Source organism: Callorhinchus milii, unplaced genomic scaffold, assembly GCF_018977255.1.
Source record: "Callorhinchus milii isolate IMCB2004 unplaced genomic scaffold, IMCB_Cmil_1.0 Scaffold2, whole genome shotgun sequence".
NCBI classification, from domain to species: Eukaryota; Metazoa; Chordata; class Chondrichthyes; order Chimaeriformes; family Callorhinchidae; genus Callorhinchus; species Callorhinchus milii.
The window spans coordinates 86,179,121-86,202,463 of record NW_024704743.1 but is presented as its reverse complement, the minus strand read 5'-3'; the positions used below and the strand labels follow the sequence as shown (position 1 = coordinate 86,202,463).

Here is a 23,343-nt window from a genome sequence, read left to right as displayed (position 1 = left end):
TCTATTCCCCTCTCCCTCATTGTGCAGGTCTGGCTTCCTCTTGAAGTTTTGAGCATTTACAAGACTACATAAAAGTTCAAATTTATGAAGTCTTTTATAAAGGAAAAACTGCCGTATAAAATTAGATTTTTGCAGACCAGAATTGTAGAGTTAACTACAACTTCTATGGTGATAAATTCCACTTGGGACTAGATTTACTCTATTTATGAGGCATTTTACAGCATTCAGAATTTGGCAAATTCTTGAACAGTCTTAATTTTGAAGCTGGTTTGAAGCTGTAAGTTCAATTTTTAAGAACTTCAGTCTCGACTTTGAAGTCAGTTTTTATGTAGAACTTAAAATAACTTACAGAAAAGCGGTTTCACAGTTCAATTCACAATTTGCCAAATTTTGGACCTCTGAAATGCTATTTAAATCTAGAGCTAGTATGAATTTCTCCCCACCAGATTACAATCACTAAAAATCTCTCAACATACAAGATTTCCAAATTGACTAAACTGCATTGAATATCTACTGCCCAAATGTAAATATGTTTTAGATTCACCAACTCCGATAGGCAAATTATATTTTATGCATAGCCCTATTGCTCATCTCCTTTAACCTGCATAAAAAATGTATTCATTAAAAAAAAGTCAAAAGGTAAACTATGTAAACTAAATGTTTTGTTTTAAAAAGAAAGCAGATCTGAATTGTTCAAGGATAATAATAATAAATAATAATAATCCTTGCATTTGACATAGCATTTATCACGTCTTTGAGATATCTCAAAGCACTTCACAGAATATACTGTAAAGTTCATTGATTGTATTTTGTGGGTGAAATGTGTCAGCCAATTGGTCCACAAACAGTCGTGGATTGAGTGATCAATTTATTTTTTTAAAAGGAAATATTACCCTCAGAAAAGCAATCCACCAATCTACTAATAACTGGGTTGCTACTTACCGCTAAGTAAACAGAGGCATGTGGAGAAAGGAAACTTGCCGACGTTTCGCCCTGCCCGGGATTCAAACCCAGGTCTCGCGCTTGCAAGGCAAGTGCTCTAACCACTGAGCTACAGGGCTCCAAAATATGTCATTTCACTTCATCAAAACTGTGTTATAATAGTTCTACTTTGATTATGATTGAAATTTTGCACTGAACACTTTATAGAGGAACATCTACTCTTCTAAAGTGTCTTTTATTGGAGAAAAATATTTATGTCATTTGGTATTTTGGTAAATTTCCATTTTGGTATTACACCCTTTCTTTGTCCAGATGGCCAAAGCCCTGCTACCAAGGGTAAGCACACTGTGTGATCTCAGAGGGCACCAGTGCCCCCTGTAGATAACCACCATGTAATGCATGATTCTTTTCAATTTTTCCTGTTCATCTACTGGGAGATGCTGTAACTTCTTACAGCTTAGTTCAGAGTTGAATTGGGCATATTTATTCACATAAACACAGATCCTATTGTCAATGTTGTCTTCAACCAACTGCAGATGAGAAATGTAGCTTCTCATGACTGTCTGTGGGACACTTGACTAATTGGCTGCCACGTTTCGCCCACAAAATACACAGTCAATTCACATTACAATATATTCTGTGAAGCGCTTGGATACGTCTCAACAACATGATAAGGTATATTATATCAAATGCAAGGATTATGATTATTATTATTCTTTAATGGCTGAGGAGGTAAAGGCAGTGTCGAGTATAGCATTAAGGACATACTATGGTTGTAGGTTTGAATCTCCATTTTCTGCTAAATTTGCCGATCTCAGCCAGGCAGCAGTTTGGATGCTTTTACTGGCTCTGACCACAGACGCAGAAAAAAAGTGTCTCAGTTATTAAAACTACGCCTTGGAAGGAGATTCCTCCCAGGAGCCCCAATGTAAAACACATTGAGAATGCAAGATAGCCCACATCACTCACATTTATTCAGTGTTGAAGGCATTCTGCACCATGGGAGAAAAGCTGCATACAAATCCCAGCCCATACCAAAAAAAAGACATAAAGTACATCAGTGTGGGCGTTGATAGGCAAAGTTGTGTTCCTTCAGAGTCTAACAGCTAAAGAAAATAAATTAGCTACTTAACACTAACAAGTCAAATGTTAGTCAGATTGTGGTGGGCCAAAATCTACAATCTCTCAAAATTCAGTTGTTCTGACAATGGGTTCTATTATGCAAGTTTTGTAAACCATGTGTTAAACTCATGTAAACAGAGGGAGTTACAGATATCTTTAATTATGCTATTGCCCAATGAAAAAGGTTATTGAATCACCAGTCACCCTTTCCATTGGTTAGATGTATAATTGAAGACACCTGTAATTCCTTTACATACTAATAAGAGTAATAATAATCCTTGCATTTGATATAGTGCCTTATTGAAATGCTGTACACTATCCAGCGCCTTGGGACATCCTCCCGACGTGAAAGGCGCTATACAAATGTATTCTTGTTGCTGTCATTGCATCTTCAAGACATCTCAAAGCACGTCACAGAATATACGGTAAACTAAATTGACTGTATATTATGCCCAACTCGCATTATAGATCCAACCCCCTGTCGTAACTAGTTCCAATTCTTGTTTGGGGGCAGACATGAAACTCGCTCCCAGTCTTTTTCTGCTGCTGAATGGATAGTACATTCCGAAAGATGTTGTCTCCTACACCAAGTAACTGCTGAGCGGATACTCATGGGCATGTCAGGGTGATGGGTAGGGGAGTGGGGAAAGAGGAGAAGAAAAGGCAGAGTAAATCACCAGCACATATCCATTTCTTACTGTCATTTAGTGCCTTCTGACTATTTGATGCTGATGCCACTCCACCATACTCAACCAACAGACATCAAAGGGCAGTACAAAGCTGCCACTGCTGGCCAATAACAGGAGGGAGTTACCAAACTACTACCAGCTGCACAATCTTCCTTTCAAATTGCACCAGTCAACATGAGGTGTGTTTTTTTTAAAGTGTTTTCTTCTCTGCAGCTTCCCCCTCATTCCTCCTCCTCCAGGAAAGTGAACGACATATGCTGGACTCATTTCAATGTGATCTGTGTGGCCTCTCTAGAAATTAAGAGCCAGGGCTATTCCTAGCCTACCGAAGCATGGCTGAACCCCCTTATCCACTGAGTATCCCTTCTGTCTTCACCAACTGACAGTGGCTTTCCTTTTCAGTAAAAAAATTGCCAACTGGTCCTTGTACGTCATATGTGCAACATAATGAAGTTCGATACATACAGAAAATCTCAATGGAGCGTGTAAACAACTAAGCAGCAGGAGTGTAGGCTGACAGTGGACCTGCCCCACAATCAGGAGCTACTATCAACATTACAACCATAGCCACAGTTCCACAAACAGGCACAGCATCACATTTCACACATAAATGGGAATATTCACCTTGTGACCGTGTGGAACTAAAGCAAGAAGAAGCCAACTTCTTATTATAGCTTAATTAAAAAAAGATAAAAATTAGATAAGCCAAAGATCCAATTGCTGCATAATAAGTTTTTTTGCTGCAAATAAATAATAATAATAATTTGGTCACTCAATCAATGCCAATTTGTGGGGCACTGCTCTCTGTGCGCAATTGGCTAAAGAATTTCTAAAATAAACAATCAATTCACTTTACAGTATATTCTGTGAAGCGCTTTGAGACGTCTCAAAGATGTGAAAAGGTGCCATATCACATGCAAGGATTATTGTTATTATTATTCAATTTTAAATGAGCAGCCCAAGGGTATTCTGGTTTCACTGAAAATCATCAACTCATCCAGAATGTATTGTGTACTCTATGTACAAATCAGGAATCACACACATCCCAACCAGCAAACCAATGCCTACAAATTCCCCAATAGTACTGTTTGCTGTTTGTAACAAAATGAGTCATTATTGGGTTTGCAGATCAGACAAAAGTTAATGAAATGCAACCACGTGTATAACTTGTTGGGGGCGGGGAGGAGGGAAGAGAGAGCTGAGAAATATCAGGGAAGTGCCAGGAATTCAAAAGAGAAGTTCCTCTAGGCTTAGTGAAATAAGGGATTGAGATTCACCTAGGGTCGATGGGGGGTTTGTGCATCTTAAACAGATTGCGAAGGAAGAACGTAGAGACCCAAAACAGTTCTCACCCACAGGATTCCTGAAAGAATTGATTCTCACCGTTTTCTTTATTAATTAGCTTCAAAGAATTGCCTGATCCTACTTTTATGGCCACAATTTTCAGTTCAGAGCCATTCTTATATCACTACTTCAGACATTCTGACAGCGCTTCCAGTTAGTTAATTATACGCAGACTCTCTCCTTCAATCTTTTTTGTTCTTTCTTCTTTTATCCTCGCTTCCCGGGAACTCTCTCATGCTTTCTGTTATCCCTTTCAGCATGCCCCTGATCCAATGCAAGATTGCATCTCACTCGGTGGAAGGTTATAACTAGTCAGCTCTTATAACCATGTCCATCCGAAAGCCAAAGTCTTACTAAAAAAAAAACTTCAGTCTGACACAGCTTACTCTGATGTTCACAGAATTGGCCATGATCCTAATTTCGGGATTTAAAAAAAAACTGGACTGACAGGACATGTCTGATGAGCCATTTCTGTGACCTGCCTGCATTTTCTTTTTTGTTTGTTTTGGGGGTGGGGGGTGTTCAGCTGGGTGTGTGACACATGGGGAAACCCATCACCATGCTTAAGAATATCCAAACCAAACTGAGAATTCCATGCATCCCGCCTACATCAAATTCCTGACAATCACACTCCCTGATTTCATCCATCTCCTACCCTCCCACTTAACTCCTCCCTTAATGCTACAGGAAACCAGCACTCGGAAAGTCTGAAGTATCTGAAACCTGCAAGCCCTCGATGGCAGAGAAATGCAATAAGAAATGATTGAGATGCCCCAAAACTAGCGTGTGCTGGGTTGTCGCACATTAACTAAGCCTCTGGGAACTCACTCACCCAAGGTTGTTGCGCTTCGACTGTCAAGTGTGAGTCAAACGCAGCACTAAACAGAACACTTGACCATAGGGGGCATCAGAGCGCCATAAGATCCAGTCTGTACCCAACATGCACAACCTTCCCAACATGGGTCACTGAGCAGCATCCAGGACAGGAGCCTTAAGACGTTGGGTCAGGAAGCAGGGAGGAGAAAACACACTCAGCCAACTCCAGCATCCCTCCTGCTGCTCTGGCTGAGATCAACAGCACTCTGGCAGCACAATTCTCGGTTTCTAAAGGAAAAAAGAAGGTCGTCCCATCAATCAGAGGCTGGAAAGCAACACTTGGTGAACATATGGAATACTGCCATACCCAGCACTGACTCCACAGCACGCTGTCTAAGGCTCTGACTGTTAAATCGCTATTCGCACTGCACCTATACGTGCAGCACAAGAACAGCATTACACAACATGCTTTTGAAGTACCAATGATTTACACTCAGCAGCTTCAACTTCTTTACTTGAGGCACCCATTGGAGAATCATATGCTCCATCGATCAGAGAGAGAGAGAGAGAGAGAGAGCGCCGAGAGGAAGAGGTTTCTTTCTCCCCTCAACTTTTTTTTAAAAAAAACTTAAGATAAGTTCCCAACAAGACGCGTGTTTGTACGCATCACCTTACAACGCCACTCTGCCGCCCTGGTACAGCAAGCTGGAGTCAGCAACCTCACAGCAAACACATTGTAGATAAGATTGTAATTGTCAGCTACGTTGTAGAAATAGAAGACCCGCCAGGATCTGGCAGTTCAGGGGAAATGAGCCACTCGCAGGTTGCGCAGTCAGCACTCCAGGCTCCAAGTGCAAGTGCGTTATTTTCCATCAAACCAGCGGTGGATGAGAGAATTGGCCGACCAGCTATAGTGCCAATATGTCCTGAGGTTTTCAGGTGTTCTGCAGTATTGGTTTTGTTATTTCCATTCTGTTAGCATGCCACTGAGAGATCAGCCTATGTACAGGACTTTAGAGCCAGTGATACTAACAGAGCAAGAAAGCAACCAGAAGGCCTTGTTTACACAATACAGAATATAGTAAAACTGGATTCAGCATCTCTCATATCAGCCCGTCTCAGAGTGCAGGGGAAGTTCATAGATTGTTCTCAGATCCTCTCTCCTCCTTAAGGTATTATGAATTATGAAATTGGTACAGGTTCATTCAGCCCATCAAATCCGTGTTTTTCTGCACATGAGCCTCCAATCTACTCCAAACCCACTCCCCAGAACACTCTCCACACCTCAGAGATTCCTCTTTTTCAAGCATCTGTCCAATTCCCTTCTCAAAATCTCAGTGGACTCGACTTCAACAACGGTTTGCGTCAGAGCATTTCACATTTTTAAACACCGTCCTTGCAAAGGCATTTAACCTCCCTTTAATTCCTTTTGGGACACCTTACATTTGTGCCCCTTGTTCCTGACAGCGATACTAATTACTCTTGTCATTTCCATATAATGGCGAAGCTTTCTATCAGGTCATCCCTTAACGTCCTCTGCTCCTTTGCTTGGTCTTATTGTGGTACAATGAGCACTGTCACCTTCCCAATTACTTACTCGGATTGCTCCTCCTGAGCGTGTTAAGTGTTTGCAAGCTAGTTGTACATGGGGGGGGTTAAAGCATCGCAGTCAAACTCTGTACCTTCCAGCAGGGATCATTGGCTAACAATCAGCAACAGGAAACCTGCACTGATTTTCCCCTCTCAAACCCAGGAACATGAGGTCAATTGTGGCACCTCTGCGGCTGCCCTGACTACCTCATTAGTTAACTCAGGACATCATTTGAACCTGAAACCTTCCACCCTGTATGACCTTTGGTTGTGCATTTGCTCACTCACTCGCTCTCTGGGACAAATCTACGCGCTCTCCACTTTTAAATATTCCCCTCTCCCCTTTTCCAAACGAAAAATGAATGGATTAACAGGAAGGTATTTTTCTTCCAACAAAGAGATGTTGCCCGATCAAGATCATTCATTACCTTTATTGAGGAGAGCAGGGACTTAGGTGACGGGAAGACAAATCTCATATTACCAGTTCCTGAAGAACAAAGTTCCAGATCAGGAACAACCATTGACTTAACTACGAGAGAGCAACATGACTTCTTAATTTCCATCTCTCTTTCGTAACAGAAAGAATCATGAAATGGAAAAATCGATTTTAAAATGGGACTGTCCTTGATAGATTGTTTCTAAAAAAAAAGAAAGACATCTAATTAATAATCCTTGCATTTTTTGGTTTGAATTGTGTCCATATAAAAACATATGAGGGTGTTGGGTTGTGGATTCGTTGTTCTGAGACCAGTTGATGGCGCTTGGGTTGGATTTGCAGTTTGCAAGAAAATGCAGTAATGGGCAATAGGTATAGTATGAGCTAATCGCCCGTTATTGGTCTTAAGGCACCGACGTGCATCTGGATTTCCGTAAAAGCAGTGGGTTAAATCCAGGAGGCAGTGCAGTGAGGGCTGGAAGGGTACACTCCTCCAGTGTGTGCGTGCAGAGCGCACAGAGAGAGAGAGAGAGCTGCTGCACCTGTAACATGGTCAACACCACCACCCAAAGATGAGTCGGCGATGGGTCTAACTGGCAATCGGCGAAACCATGAGGTTTATATGTTCTTTTTTTAAAAAAAACACTGTACGAAAAATATACCTGTCATTAAGAGGGCGCTTTGCTAATAGCCACTGTATCCAAGTCAGGCAGAGCAGAGGCCGATCATCTGCAGCCTTCAGCCCTGGTCTGAGTGAGAGGCGACTCGGTCTGTATTGAACTCTGCCTCCGCCGACTTGGGAGCAAATCGATCTGGGCTTTCTACAAACTCATGGCCAATTTTCTTTGGACGGTCAAGAATATTAAATGGAGTGTTAAAGTACGTTCTTATTTAAATAGATGCAAAAAAAACCCTCCCCCCTCCTCCCCCACCCCCCATAAACTTAGAATGTAACAATTATTATTATTAATATAACAATCCGACACACACGCACATGTGTTGTGCAGAGCTGCAGCCTTCTGCTCTGTCTCTCTCTCTCTCTCTCGCTTGTTTCTATCGCCCGCAGAACAGAGACTGAAATCGGATTAGCAAAGATGATCCCATGAAGGAGTGTGATGGGGTGCTGGAGCCAGGCAGCCCACCCCGGGGCAGGCAGGGCAGGGCAGGGCAGGCACAGCCTTGCACGGCACCAGGCACTGGCCAGTGCTGTCTCTGGCTGCTGCAGAGTCATACATAAAACCTCCTGACACGATTCCGCGGCAGTTTTCAAACCGAGTTAGTTAGCAGCTGTTCACTGTAAACCCGGACCGATTCATTCCCACGCGATCCATAAAGTGCACTGACGATGCCCCGCGCCCCGGGGGGACCAGGGCGATCGAACATGAAAAGCACATGATGAAAAGCAGCGCAATCGGACACCGGTTTAACCAGATCCATAACCAGCGCCGGATTTTGCAATAAATGTTGCACTGATCTTACCGGGGGGGGGGGGGGGGGGGGGGGGGGGTGGGGGGGGGGGGGGGTGGGGAGGGGGTGGGGGGGATTATTCTGTGCAATAACGGTGCCATTAGGAATTCAAGATAAAACTGTCGCCTAAATCGATGAGATCCGCTTTAGCTCCGTCTTTTTCGGGGCTGGTTATAAACCGATGTGGGTTACAGTGCTCGAAGAGTGAGTGAGTGAGTGAGTGAGCGAGTGGGGAAGATTTTGCGGAGTTAAAACAGTGTCAACGAAACAGTTCTCGATGTGGCGGAGTTGTGTTTTTCTTTATTTGAAAACAGAGCGGGTGGGTTTGTGGATGGGGTTTGCGAAATAGCACAGTAAAGTCAGAAGTGTAGCCAAGGAAAGGGTAGAGAGCCCTCCCCCCCCCCCCTCCCCCACACCCCCCCTGAGCTGCACACCCCGTTACTAACCTCGCTTGTTGCGTTTCCCTCGATTACTTTGACAGTATCCGTAATCCATACAGTTCAGCAGGACCAGCGCAAAGGAGAAAAGTCGAAAATGCATCTGTGCCATTGGATTTGGGAATTAGTTACACTGCACCTCAGCAGATCACTGCCCCTTTGCCGAGGATGGGGGATCTCTGAGACAGGGCAAAGGCTTGTGCTGTGTGTCCAAACGCCTGCTCGGCAGTCAAAGCAATGAGTTCAGACTCCGGGTGTGTGTCCGGCTGTTCACACATGGGACGGGGAGCTCTCTACTTTCACACCTAAGCCTCCAGACATGTTTCAGAGCGGTGACCACCCTCGCTCAGGGCGAATGTTAAAGCGATTGCGGACCTGGAGAAAGAGAGGAGGGAGGGAGGGAGGGAGGGAGAGATGGAGGGGTGGTGGGCGGGGGATGGAAGAAACGACACAGAGACATTTTAAGATAAGCAGCTATAAATAATCACACTAGAAAAAAATTCTCTATCCCGTTGAGGAATGAGCTAATAGCAAATGAAATCGTGGCAATTGCCAAATGCTTTATTGGAATTGAATCACAGACAGTGAAACGAGTTCCTTGGAAATTCAAGGTTCGTAATATCGATCGCGCCCAATGGATTATTGGATTGACATCATTATTTACAGCAACGATATACCTTTACGGATTACACGCCATCGCGATCGTAAGGATACGGCTCAGCACATTGCTTTCAGTCCGATTGCAAACAACTCGAGAAATAAACCGCACGTGTTTTCAAGAGAGCGTCTGAAACAGTATTACCTCTGCAGATGCATCTGCCTCACCGCAGACTGTATCCCTGTAGGTGAGCTGTGTCCTCCAATTCATCAGTCAGTGAACACGTTGGAAGTTTCTGACAGAATCAAACCCCCAAGACATTATTCCACGAGGAGCAGTGTGGAGAAGAGGAGTGGAGGAGGAATGGGTGGTGTTGGGGGGGGGGGAGGAGGGGGGAGGAAGGAGACGAGCAAAGAAAAAATCTGAATTCCTCTTACTGGGAAGAGCCAAATATTAGCAGATCCGCGTTGGGTTCAGAAAGGAGGGAATTGGGGGGGAAAAAAAGGTGCTCGTTTGGAGGGGGGAGAAGGGATATGGTTTGGGAGGGAAGGAAGGAGTGAGTGGGTCTTGTCCTGTAGATGAGTAAGTGGAGAGAGGGAGAGAGAGAGAGCTGGTGGCTGGAGCTCAGTGACTGCACAGTACCACTGGTGCCCCTGATGTTGTCCGCTGCCTCTTGTAATGCTTTCAGCGATGACGTTCAACCCTTACGGTATAAATGGCAGCTCAGGTTCAGCCGAAGGGGGAAGCAAAGGGCACGACGTGAGAGAGAGAGACAGACAGACAGACAGACAGAGAGAGAGAGAGAGGGAGGGAGAGAGAGAGAAAACGCGTTGCTTTTGAAACCTAATAGGGGGTGCTGTGCTCCCGTCTCATCCACAGCACAGCTCCTGCCTGCAGCAAACTTCCCACACAGCTTCCGTGGGGTCCTAACGCCGCAAATGATCCCCCCCCCCCACCCACCCACCCACTCCACTCCACCTCCCCTCCCTCCTCTCTCTCTCCCCCTCCCCCTCCAGCCCCCATTGGCAACACTTCTCAACCCATTCATCAAGACCAGAAAGCGCTGCACAATAAATAAATCGCCAAGTCCGGGCACTGTTACGAAGCTGTTGTGATGCTCTTTGAGTAAAATGGCACAAGGCGATCGCAGCGCAGGGTTTGCCTTGTGGGACTATTGCCCGTCACCGCACTTTCTCACGACGAGGCTCTCACACACCAACAGTCTCTCCCGAGAGAAACACTGGAAGCCGATCAGCCCGGAATAACCCTCTCAGATATGCCTCCATCCCTGCAACCAGACCGCACCGCACTGCAACACGTGTATCAAAGGTGAAAGCTTTTGCGCCGCTCTATTCTTACCGATTTGCGTCGACGTTTTTAAGGCGAACCATCATTTGAAACGATGCACTTTATTCTTTTGCAACAAAAAAAACACACAAACTTGATGGTGACCGGTTAACTGACCCGAGAATAACTCAAACGAATCGGGCTGTTGGCTGGTTGGTGTTGAAGGTCTGTTGATGGGTGATTATTGATCACTGAGGAGGGAGTTTGTGGTATCCTGACCAACCCCCCCCCCCCCACCCCCCAATAAAAAGTGGTCAGGCTCTCCATCCCCGACTGCCTGTGAGGTGTCGTTACGTGCAAATTGGCTGCTGTGCTCACCTACAAAAATACAGTCACATCACTTTACAGAGGGGGTTCTTCCAAACACTTTGAGACGTCCACCCGACCCCAAAGGCGCTCTCAATTAACTTGTAAGGATGTGTTCGCAGTAACGCGCTGAAAGACTGGTAACTAAATCATAACCAGAAGGCAAAAGTGAAGCGTTTCACGGTGACAGCTCTGACACGAGCATTACCATGTCTGCTCTCAGTGAATCACAAGTATCTCGATGCCGGTTACGTTGTTCACCGGTTTCAAGATCATTAATAAATCATATGTCCACATCCCTTTAATATCTGCAGTTGTTGGCAGGTCCCCGTGACCGCAACATAACACATACTTGTAGATTAAACACTGGTTTAACGCTGCTTCGCATCTGAATCGCTATCCCACACTGGCACTGAACCAGTCTCTGTCTACACGTTGCAAACTTCCTACGCCAAGGAATGAGACTTGTGCGGGTTATGGCTTACTCCTTGTGGACACGGGTCGATGTGAGGCAGTTATGTGTGTGCGTGTTTGCAGAGTCCCACGATCGGAACGGGGGGAAAAAAATGACAGTGGCAGTGAGGGAACCACGTAATGTGTTTTCCTGCAAGGTTTGGGAGATCGGGAAAGGTTTTTTAAGACAGGAGCCGGGGGCTGAGTAAGTGTGGATTGTAGGATCAGTGAGGGAGTCGAAAGAGAGAGAGAGAGAATCAAACCAAACTACATGTTTGACTAATCCTAACACAGATCGTGTTAGAAATCCAGGGCCATCTGTACCTACAGGCACTTCCCCACTGTAGCTCCCAGTTTTTGTTCATCCTTCACGTTGCACTCGGGATCAAACCTTTTACGTGATTTAATTCTTTGGAAATCTTCACGGAATTCCTACACACAACCCACTCTCGGCGAATTCTGCACAGAGCGTATGTGTGTTTACAATACACGATTAAATACACAAAACTGCAGTCATATCGAAATCAGGGAAACAAATGAACATTATTAGTGTTTTTATTATGGTTTCGTGTCTCCCACACGGAGAGCTGTTTGGGTGCAATTCGCTGGAATTAAGACACGCAAAGCAATTCGTTTTTTGTTGGTGGTGGGGGGGGGGGGGGTTCAAAAAAAAATGCAACGTCTTTAATCTGGACTTTCTCAACGTGTTGCCCTGTGTTGTGTTGCGTTGCGTTGGGGATAAGTTATTTGAAACGATCGCTGCGGTGCGGATCGTAAGGACAAGTGCACTCACAAAGGAGAATCATTACAGCAAATTCAATCGAGTTCCAGTAACTAAGTGCTGCCTTGAGAGGCAGTAAGTGGAGTGACTGATGCTTTCCCCCCTCCCCTCCCCTCTCCTGAATCACTTGCTCTCTGAGATGAAGGGAGGACATAGCCGCCTGGGTGAGTGTGGGGGTGGTTGGGGGGGGGGGGGGGGTGGGAGGGGGTGAGAAATCCGCCGACTTCCTCGAACTTTTTTTCTCTCTCAAAGCAAAGATCGTGTTAAAAATTGCGATTGCAAACTCTTATCCAAAATGTGTGCGAGGGGAATGGCGTGGGAGGGAGGGAGGGAGGAGAGGAGGGAGGGAGGAGAGGGAGGGAGAGAGGAGGGGAGGGAGGGAGGGAGAGAGGAGGGAGGGAGGGAGAGAGGAGGGGAGGGAGAGAGGAGGGGGAGGGAGGGAGGGAGAGAGGAGGGGGAGGGAGGGAGAGAGGAGGGAGGGAGGGAGAGAGGAGGGAGAGATACAGTACAAGTTACAGTTAATGCTGTCGTGATCCCGATCTATTCTCACGACAAAAACAATTTTTTGCATATAATATTAAGAAAATCAAAACACAGTTTTTTTTTAAAAGAGCAAAGCCACGTGTTTGTTTGCCTTTCGCCCACGAGATCTAGAACTGCACCATTTATTTCCATTTCCAGCCAAAGAAAAAAACCCTGTGAAGTAAACAATCTCCTGAGCTGCAAATTTTAATTTGGGTCAGGGTAGAGAAAAAAAATCAAAACTTCCAAGAGTTTTATCTTGAAAATCGTAGTGGATTTGTTTAACCCCCCCCCCCCCACACACACACACACACTTTGCAGTATAGCTTTCACACGTATATTGATAAAAGTACAAGACAGGATCTGTACTTCTGTCTGGAAGCGTTGCAATAATCTGCATTCCCCCACATCTACCTATAGCATCGGCTGCATCTGACCCACATTTGTCCCACAGAAAGCATTTGTTAAATGCCTGGACAGGCATTTGAAAGAGTGAAGCTCCCAGACGGGATGTGCCTTAAGCAAACCCCTGTGGTTCAACGGCAGCAGAGAGTTGGTTAATAACCCCCTCTCTCTCTCTCTCTCTCTCCCCCCACCCCACCCCCAGACACACACACCCATTAGATAAGAAGGTTAGGATGTGCCTTAAGCAACCCCCTGTGGTTCAACGGCAGCAGAGAGCTGGTTAATAATCCCCTCCGACACAGACACACACACACCCCTATCAGATAAGAAAGTTAAGATTTTTTTTCTTGGAACAAAAAAAAGAGCCATTCGATAAGTGCACTTGGAGAGAATGCGATTTATCTTGTGCACACGACAGGGCGATCGCAGGAAGGCACCAACATAACTGCACTGTGCTGTGTACTGGGTCGATCAGACGAGACATAAATAATGACCGCTTTGTGGTGCACAGAGGAGGTGACAAAGTGGGACTGTAGGGGTGATATGATCTTCCTGCTAAGGGACGCTGGGGAAAGGCACCGAGGGACATTCTGCAAGAAAACGAGCAAAGCTGCGAGACGGGAGCAATTGAGGGACAACTTATGAGACAGTAGAGAGAGCTCAGATCTGTGTGTGTGTGTGTTTCAGTGATTGACCAACTCTGGGCAACCTCCAGCCCTTCCGCATTCCCCTATTGCAAATCCAACCAAGACAATTCCACATCATATGTGTGTGTGTGTGTGAGAGAGAGAGACATAAATCACAGCCTCCTTCCGTTTATTCATGTTCTCAGCGCATCCCTCTGTTTGAACCCAATCTCAGATTGTCTCTGATATGTAGAAGTGAGATGTCACCTCGAGATTCTGGACAAAAGAAGTGTAGGAGTGTGAAACCCGAGGTGGCCCGAAGCAATTGAGACGACGAGACGTGACCTGGTGAAGCAGCCTGTTAGCCAGTGTAAATAGAAAGTAGGCACATAGCCCAACTTTCCAAATCGTAGTCCTGGAGGGAATTGGCTGGAGATGGATATGTTAAACCTGACCCCCAGCAGTGTCACCTTCTGCTGGGAAAATATCCCTGCTCTGTGCTGCTGTCCAAGGCTGACACGTCGTATACTTGTTAAAATAATTAACCCAATACCAATAATACAAAATAGACAAAATCAGCAACTCACCTCTGTAAGCATTAACTTTCCATTGCTTAATAATGGGTCATATTAAAATATCAGAGAGCAGCAACACCTGATCCTTTGCTTCTTCCCTCCCTGTCTTCAAAACTTTCTGAGATAATCACTGGCCCAACACTGCCCCAGTATAATATTGGTCATTCATTTCATGGCTGTTTTTGGGATAGTGTTATGTGCAAATTGGCTGCCCTGTGTACTTACAAATACAAATGCAGTCATTACACTCATGCTATCCTGTAAAGCACTTTGAAACATCCTCCCATGAGATATATCAAACACAAGGATTATTGTTATAAAATCCTGAAATTCTCCTTTCCCCTCCTCCCTGTTCAGTGTGAAGCACTTTGAAACATTTAATCCTATGTGAAAGTCTCTATACAAGTGCAAGTAGTTGTTACATTAAAACTACTACAAATATATGAACAAATATAATGAATGGTGGCCACTCCAGTCATCACGTATCACTTTACGTGTAGGAAAGTTCAAATCTCAGGGAGGTGGAGAGAGGAATAGTTGAAGTTCAACAACAACAGCAACATAGGATAATAATTATTTCATTTGATATAGCACCTTATAATGTCTTCGAAATGTCTCAAACCGCTTCCCTGAATATACTGTAAAGAGAATTGACTGTTCACCTAGACTAACGTCTCATACACTTAACAGTGACAGACACTGAATGGGGTGAGGCAGGAAGGAGGTGACTGTAGGGATAGTCAAAGAGGTAGGTTGTAAGATATTTTTTTTCGAAGATAGATGGGGCTGATATTGAATGGATGAGGGAATGAGTTCCACTGGAAAGTTCCATAGTGGCTGAAGGCTTGATCCCTGATGGTGGGACAGAGAGGATGGGAATGTGCAGCAGGCCTGAGTTTGGCAAGCGGAAGGGGACGAGCAAAAGTGTGAAACTAGAGAAGATCACAGCGGTAAAGATAAAACTCAGGAGAGAAAACAGATTGTGAAAAATGAATTGAGTCAATTGCAAAACGTTCAAGGAAAGACCCAAAGACAAGGTAAGCGGTTCAAGGAGCAAAAACACACATTTGCTAGTATACAATAAATACCATAAGCAACCAGAATAAAATGATGGAAGTATAACAATAAAACAATATAAGAATCAGAAATCTGAATTGAATACATTTAGTACAAGATGTGTACAAGGGTTTCAGAAAGATAGGAAGAACAGTAAAGGATGGACAAAACACAAAATACTGCAGATGTTGGAAATCTGAAACAAAAGCAGAGAGAGCTGAGAAAACTCAGCAGGTCAGGCAGCATCTATGGAGAAAGGAATGTGAGTCAACGTTTCGGGTCCACAACCCTTCATCAGAATGTCAGTTCTTCATCAGTTTTGTCAGAGAAGCAAGGAAGGAAGTTGGGAAGCACTGCATGTGATTTGGAGGAACTCGATCCAAGTTACGATGGTCTGATAGATTGGAAACAAGCAAATGTGGTTCCCATATTCAAGAGAGTTGACAGCACAATACCTGGCAACAACAGATTCATATTAGGTTATTTCCATTTTACTTCTGATTATTGGTTCCATTAGTTCTTGAATGTTGAGCCTGGCCTCAATGGTTCAAAAACTAATGGAATCAATAATCAGAAGTAAAATGGAAATACGTTTATTTGGCCAACACAGTTTCAGAATGGGCAGATCTCACTTGACCTGCTTAACCTTCGCTCACAGGCTTTTTTGAGAAGATGGATTCTCAAATTGAGAGCAATAATCTATATGAAGTAATGTGTCTAGATTTCCAAAAGGGTTTTGATAAAGTGCTAGAAACTCCTTTACAAGATGATGCCAAGTATAAAGGGTAAACTGTTTCCTTTCGCAGTACTCTGTGCATTTTACAATTAAAGCAATTGCCAGCAAAATGCACAGTCATTTGCATTACAGTAAATCTTGTGAAGCACTTTGAGACATTCTCCCGATGTGAAAAGCGCTCTATCAAATGGAAGGGTTATTTTAGGAAAGTTAATATATTTTGACAGACTCTGCAGCTGGTCCGATCACAAGCAAACAAAGTTCCAGGTAGATAAATAATATCCCTGCATTTAATATAGTGCCTTATCACATCTTCGAGACATCTCTAAGAGCTTCACAAAGTAAACTGACTCCATATTTTATGGGCAAAACGCATCAGCCAATGGCATACAGCAGTGTCCCACAAAAAGTCATGGATTGAGTGACCAAATTTTTAAAAAAGGGGTTTATTACCCCCAGAAAAGCAATTCCCCCAATCGACTAACAACCGAGTTCCTACTTTTTGTTTGGTAACCAGAGGCATATGGAGTAAGGAAATGTTTTGCCCTGCCCATGAATCGTTCACAGGTCCTCTTGCTTGCGAGGCAAGTACTCTGACCACTAAGCAACAGATGCCAGTAGATGCAAGGTATTGAATAAAGGAAGCAAAAATAGCTATCAGAGGAACTTCATGGAAGGAATAGAAATTATGATGGGGAAAGTTGAAAGAGACTTAAGGGTATTAGTTGGCTGTTGCTCACTTGCCAAACAATGTGAGACAGCAATAAACAAATCAAGCAGGGTACTGGACTTCACTGCCAAAGTAGTTAATTTCAAATCCCTAAATCCTACTCAAACTGTGCAGTACTCTGGTCAGGCTGTGTATATTTGTGCTTGCTGAAAAGTAAAGGGGGCTACCATAATCCTCGAGGTAGTACAGAAGAGAGCAATTTGGCTCATCACAGTTTTAGTGGAATGAACCGATAGGTATGCTTGGATAAACTCATCTTAAAACCTTAAAAATAAATCTGCTAAGGGGACTTAATATTCTAAATAGAGTAAGTAAACACAGGGCAATATTTTCAGATATGCTAAAGCAGTAATTTTACAATTTACACTTGTAGAGAACCCTTCAAATCAGGAGGATGTCTCAAGGTTCTTGACAATGCTGGCTGGTCACCTGAGCTGAGTGTGGGAGCTGAGAGGGATGAGGAGGGGAAAGATGATTGAAAATATGGTCAAAGCAAGGAGGATGGAGGGAGCAAGCCAGAGAAGCCCAAAGTTGGATTTCCATGCCCACTGATAGCAGGGTGGATAGTGCGGGGGATCTAAAGCAGGCTAGTGTTCACTGAGTGAAGGGAGCAACCATGTCGGTATGGTTTAAGGAAGGATTTAAACCTGAAGAATGAGGATCTTAACCTTTATCTGCTGGGGGATGTGGAGTCAGTGGAGCCTAGGTCTGGTGCGGGAGAGGACATGGACTGCAGAGTTTTTGTTAGTCTGCAGCTAAATGTAATATCTTAGCCACCCCTCCTGGTAATGTGTTACAGCTTCTGATTACTCTCTGTATAAGAAAATACTTACTGGTACCTGTCCTACCTAACCTTGTCCTTCATGAACCTGAGGCTGTGACCTTTTTGTCCAACAACAATAACAATTACATTTGTATAGTGCCTTTCACGTGGGGAGGATGTCCTAAGGCGCTGGACAATCAGGGATCTGACCCGAGCTGGTGGTTGCTGTCAGGAGAGGTGGAGGGTGGTGCGGGTAGGGTAGGTGGGTGACCGAAGGCACGGTCTAAGAGAAGTCTGAAAGCACTTCACAAAATACAATGCAAAGTGAATTGATTATATTTTATGGGCTAAACACATCAGTTCAAGATTGATTCTACCAATGCTCTGCTCACCAGACTCCCCAGCTCTTCTCTACACAAGCTGCAGACTAACAAATGTCCTGGCGAACAATCCCCCAAATAAAATTGGTCATTCATGGCTAATTATGGGACATTTCTGTGGTTTGATATTGAGATATGCAGTCTGAGTCATGCAGACCAGGATGATTCTATGTTTGATCGCAAATTGAGCTGAACTCATGGTTGATCTCTCTCTATGTCCACACATGAATACAGCAATTCACACAAATAAGGTTACATTTAAATTTTATATACATACGGCAGAATACATTTAATTCAAGTGACAATTTCATTTTGGTTTAGGTGTGAAAATCAATTGCATTTGGAAGGAAAGATTCGTGAAGAAAAGAAAACAAAAGAAAGGAGGAAGAAAAGAAAGTAATGCAACATGAAAGAAAGAAAGAAAGAAAGAAAGAAAGAAAGAAAGAAAGAAAGAAAGAAAGAAAGAAAGAAAGAAAGAAAGAAAGAAAGAAAGAAAGAAAGAAAGAAAGAAAGAAAGAAAGAAAGAAAGAAAGAAAGAAAGAAAGAAAGAAAGAAAGAAAGAAAGAAAGAAAGAAAGAAAGAAAGAAAGAAAGAAAAAGCAAGCAATTGACGGAGTTGAGTTTACAGTGACGGTCGGGGCTGAGTGTACGAATGACCAACCAGATCTGACCGCAACCTTAATTCACAATCCTCCTTTCTCTCTAGTGTTTTTGCCAGCAAGATTTTCAGTTCTGTTTTATGTGGCTTGACTCAAATTTTGGCTTTCAAGATTTAAGACAGACACTTACCTCAGATTGGGCATGTCTTGACCCTGAAAATAGATAGTTTGTCCTTTCCTAGTGCTGACCATGTAAGAAAGAATTCAATATGATATAGTAATTACTAGCCAGTGATTCACTTTCTTTCTCAATTATATGGTAATTAGGTCATCCAAAATCCAAAACAAAATATAAGGGAAGCTATAAAATTAGATGGAGGGGAGGGAGGGGGCACAACATTAAAGTTACTGCAATAGCCATGGAAAATTCAACAGAGATTGATAGAGCTGTCAATTTGGGGACTTTGTTCAAACAACAAAAAATGGAAAGCCTGGTAATATACATTAGAGTTTTACAATGCAATAAAACAACACAATTTATATTTCTATAACACCTTTCACATCGGGAGGATGCCTCAAAGTACTTTACACGGCTGACTGGGCTCCCAAACAGTGATTTGGAACAGGAAAGGAATGTTTTGCGCTTGCTTTTCCACAAAAAATTGGGGGGCATGTTATTATTACATAGATATTATGTATACATATGTTTCTATGTGCTGGTTGAGAGAAGTAATGCATCAATGCAGATTTGATGAGCTGCGTGGTCTTTTTCTAAACTGTAGCATTCTATGATTCTGTATTCTCTCAGGTCATTTTAAAATCGCTGTTGACTGGTTGTCTACCCATCTGTCAATATTAACAACATTATTGATGTGCAAACCCCCCCATTGCTGATGTTCTTGTGACATTTTGTCTTGGAAATGATAGGTAAATCAGCTTTTTTATCCGCTTTTATCAATCATGTCAATTACAACTTTACACGCTCTTAAAATGTCTTGCTACGTTGCTATGTCTGTCATCCACAAAAAAAAATTGTTGCATATTTTGCCTGGTTAGTACGAAGGTCTCCAAAATGTGATCTAGTTTAGTGCCCCAGATCCCTCAAACTGGTCCTACTCAGGAGTAGTGTTGGTGGGTACTTGTCAGCCAGGAAATTTTGGTAATAATAATAATAATAATCCTTGCATTTGATATAGCGCTTTATCACGTTGTCGAAACGTCTCAAAGCGTTTCACAAGCTATACTGTCAAGTGGACTGTCAAGTGTGTGTTTTGTGGGCGAAACCAACAGTCAATTATGCACAACAGTGTCCCACAAACAGTTGTGGATTGAGTAACAACATAATTTTTTTAAATTTGAAGAGATTATTACCCCCCGGAAAGTGATCCGCCAATCAACTAACAACCGGGTTCCTCCTTACTGCTAGGTAAACAGAGGCGTGTGTTAAGTTTTCTTTAAGGGATTATGTCTGAAAACGCTTCATTCACTTCAGGAGGATTTACTACAACAACAACAACAAAATTACATTTGCATAGCACCTTGCACATTGAGAGAACGTCCCAAGGCGCTGAACCGTCAGTGTTACAGACCCGAGCTGGGTATCGGGATTGGGGAGGGTGTAGGCCTGGGGGGAAGCAGGGTGATCAAAAGCACGATCGAAGAGGAGGGTCTTGAGATGGGTCTTGAAGGAGACTAGGAAGGGGTCGAGGTGGAGGGAATGCGGGATGGAGTCAGAGGATAGGGCAGATTGGCAGAAGGAACGCCCACCAATGGTGGGGCGGGCGAGGCAGGGGACGTGAAGCAGGCTGCAGCCCACTGAGTGGAGAGAGCAGGCAGGATGGGAAGGGATTAGGAGGTCGCAGAGGTAGGATGGAGTAAGGCTATGGAAGCTTTGAAGGAGAGAACCAGAATCTTGAACTGTATCCTCCGTGTGATGGGAAGTCAGTGGAGTTGGGCAAGGATGGGAGTGATAGGGTGTGAGAGAGGACCCGGGCTGCAGAGTTCTGCAGCCTTTGGAGGGAGGAGTTGGGGAGGCTGACAAGCAAGGAGTTTGCACAGTCAAACCTCGATATTATGAATGTATCTATGAGGGAAGGGAAGTGTACAATTGAGGGAAGTGTAGAAGTGTGGAGTCCTGTAGCTCAGTGGTTAGAGCACTCGCCCAGCAAGTGAGCAACCTGGGTTTGATTCCCAGCAGGGCAAAACCCTGGGCAAGATTCTTTACTCCACACACATAATAATAATCCCTCAAGAAAACAAAACAATAATAAATTAGTCACTTCATTCCACAATTGTTTGTGGGACACTGCTGTGCGCAATTGCCGCGTTTCACCCACAAATATACAGTCAATTCACTTTACAGTATATTCTGTGAAGCGCTTTGAGATGTCTAGAAGACGTGAAAAGCACTATATCAAATGCAATGATTATTATTTTATTCATTATTGTCAATTGTAGGTAGATGAGTTATTTTCTCTATGGGTCAGGACTGGCCCCCTGCACATTTAAATAAAGTTTGCAGAAAGTAAAGTCAAAGACATACTCATTTTACTCATTCCTTTTCTCTTTAGGTACCACTTTGGATGTCAGGAATGAATGAGATTGCACATGAATTGGAATAAACAACACATTGTTATATTCATTCACTTCATGACTGTTTGTGGGACATTTCTGTGCACAAATTGGCTGCCATATTTACCTACAAATATACAGTCATTACACTTTACAGTAAAATCTTGTTATGTTCTTTGAGATGTATAAACAACATACTAAGACACTTAATCGAATGCAAGGAATAATTATTATTGCAATTCCCTCTCAAAAGCTAATCCTGCCTCAACTACAGTTCCACGTAGAGAATTCTACATCCCAACAATTCTTTGTGTGTAAAAAAATCTTTTGAGAAATTGTCCCTCTTACTCAGTATTGAGACTGCTTTAATTCCCAAAATTATTTTTTTTTGCACCAATTATGTTCTTTCCCATGGGTCTACTCACACACATAGGTTTCTCAGTGGTTTTAGAAGTGAGTTCCACAGCACAAGCAGTGTTTAGACACTGCAGACATTGGCTGGTGCCAAAATCCAAACACAATGTTATTCGCGTGATTAGATATGGTTCTTTTCTTAAATTGTCTGCTTGTATGCAATGTATGACGAGTACCACTTCCTCACTGGTTTCTCTTTCATTCATCGTGATTTACCCCCTAAATCCACAAAAAGATAAGACATGAACACCACTATATTAAGTTATGGAACTCCAATCCTTTTAGAGACACGTCTTAAAATCTACAAAAGGTACCCGGTTATCCTATCTAATTAATGCAATAATTTATAAATGTTTCAGCGTTTATGTCTGTAACACCCACATACTGACAAACCTACTGAGAAATTTGCTCAACTATGCAGAGAATGCCAGATAGCTTATTTTATATGAAACTGACCAGGTGGTCTACTAAAGCAATACTTCATTAGAAATGGCAGAGCATTTAAAAGAATGGATATCCATTGTGTGAGTGCATACCATTCTTCACCCACATAGAATTACAGTGCACCTCCTGCCTGTAAAACTTTCTCTCAGATAGCCTTACTGGATCTAATTTGCAGTACATTGTACTTAAAGCAAACAGTATCCCTTCTTGGATAATTATTCCAACTCATTCTTTTTGACGTCTCACGTGCACTGCCCACTCCACCATTGGCAATCCTTCCGTCTTTCTGTCCTTAACCTCTGAAACTCCATCCCAGAGCCCGTTCACCTCACCCCTCCCTTACCTCCTTCAATACCCATCTCAAGACCATCCTCTTCAACTGTGCCTTCAGTTATCTTCCCACCCCCCAAACCCCTTGTCCTTCACCCCTCCTGATTCCAACCTCCAATTTTGATGCAAACCCTTCACAGTCCAGCGCCTTGTGACATTCTTCCGACCTAAAAATGACAATATAAATTTGTTGATTTTTAACCCTTAACTTTTCTCCTCCAGTGTTTTCCTGAATGCACCTGTCTCCTTTTCCCTTTTACTGGGGTATGGGCAATACCCGGCTCAAGTGACCATTATTCGTGTGTGAGCTTTGACAGTGTGCTCTAGCAAGCTATTCAGTTGAATCAATCTATCTTCACTCAGTATCAATACACATGCATCTTCCAGTCTGGAGAGTGATCAGGTGTCAACAACAACAACAACTTGCACTTATATAGCGCCCTCCACATAGGGTAGCGCCTCAAAGCGCTTAACAATGGCGGACCTGACTGCAAGCCAGGGGGAGGGGGGACGTGGGCCATAAGCATAGTCGAAGAGGAAGGTTTTTAGGTGGGACTTGAAACAGGGGAGAGAGGGGACAAGGTGGATTCACTGCAGGAGTGCGTTCCAGAGTTTTGGGGTGCAGTGGCTGAAAGCGCGACCTCCGATGGTGGGGCGGAGGGTGCGAGGGATGAGCAGGAGGCTGGTGCCAGTCGAGCGGAGGTGCTGGGTGGTGGATTGGGGAGTAAGGAGGTGGGAGAGATAGGGAGGTACCAGGGAGTGAATGGATTTGAACACGAGTGTGAGGATCTTGAAGCCGAGTACATTCGGCTATTTCCCTCTCTCTAATACACAGGAACTGAGACCAATTGCAATTGTACTTACC

The 23,343-nt window shown here is 43.7% G+C and overlaps 1 protein-coding gene, 1 long non-coding RNA gene and 1 other non-coding gene across 4 annotated transcripts in view; 2 read left to right on the top strand and 1 right to left on the bottom strand.

Moving 5' to 3' along the window:
• The window catches only part of rspo2 (R-spondin 2), an 86,557-nt gene extending 76,766 nt beyond the window's left edge, over window positions 1-9,791 (bottom strand). Inside the window, exons 1-2 of the mRNA XM_042332074.1 lie at window positions 9,646-9,791; window positions 8,853-9,218 (exon numbers count right to left, since the gene is read on the bottom strand). Of these exons, the coding sequence (XP_042188008.1) occupies window positions 8,853-8,955 (103 nt within the window). The 5' untranslated portion in view covers window positions 8,956-9,218; window positions 9,646-9,791. The remainder of the gene's footprint in view (window positions 1-8,852; window positions 9,219-9,645) is intronic.
• Window positions 9,792-10,512: 721 nt separating this feature from the next.
• LOC121848145 lies at window positions 10,513-18,494 on the top strand. 2 transcript variants are annotated; one of them, XR_006084877.1, is made up of 2 exons: window positions 10,513-10,770; window positions 18,443-18,494. It is a non-coding gene; the product is annotated as an uncharacterized LOC121848145 (long non-coding RNA). The 2 variants fall into 2 exon arrangements; XR_006084878.1 differs by lacking the exon at window positions 10,513-10,770 and adding an exon at window positions 12,279-12,492.
• Window positions 18,495-20,849: 2,355 nt separating this feature from the next.
• Window positions 20,850-20,921, top strand: trnaa-agc. Its single transcript has one exon. It is a non-coding gene; the product is annotated as a tRNA-Ala (tRNA).
• The last annotated feature ends 2,422 nt before the right edge of the window (window positions 20,922-23,343 follow it).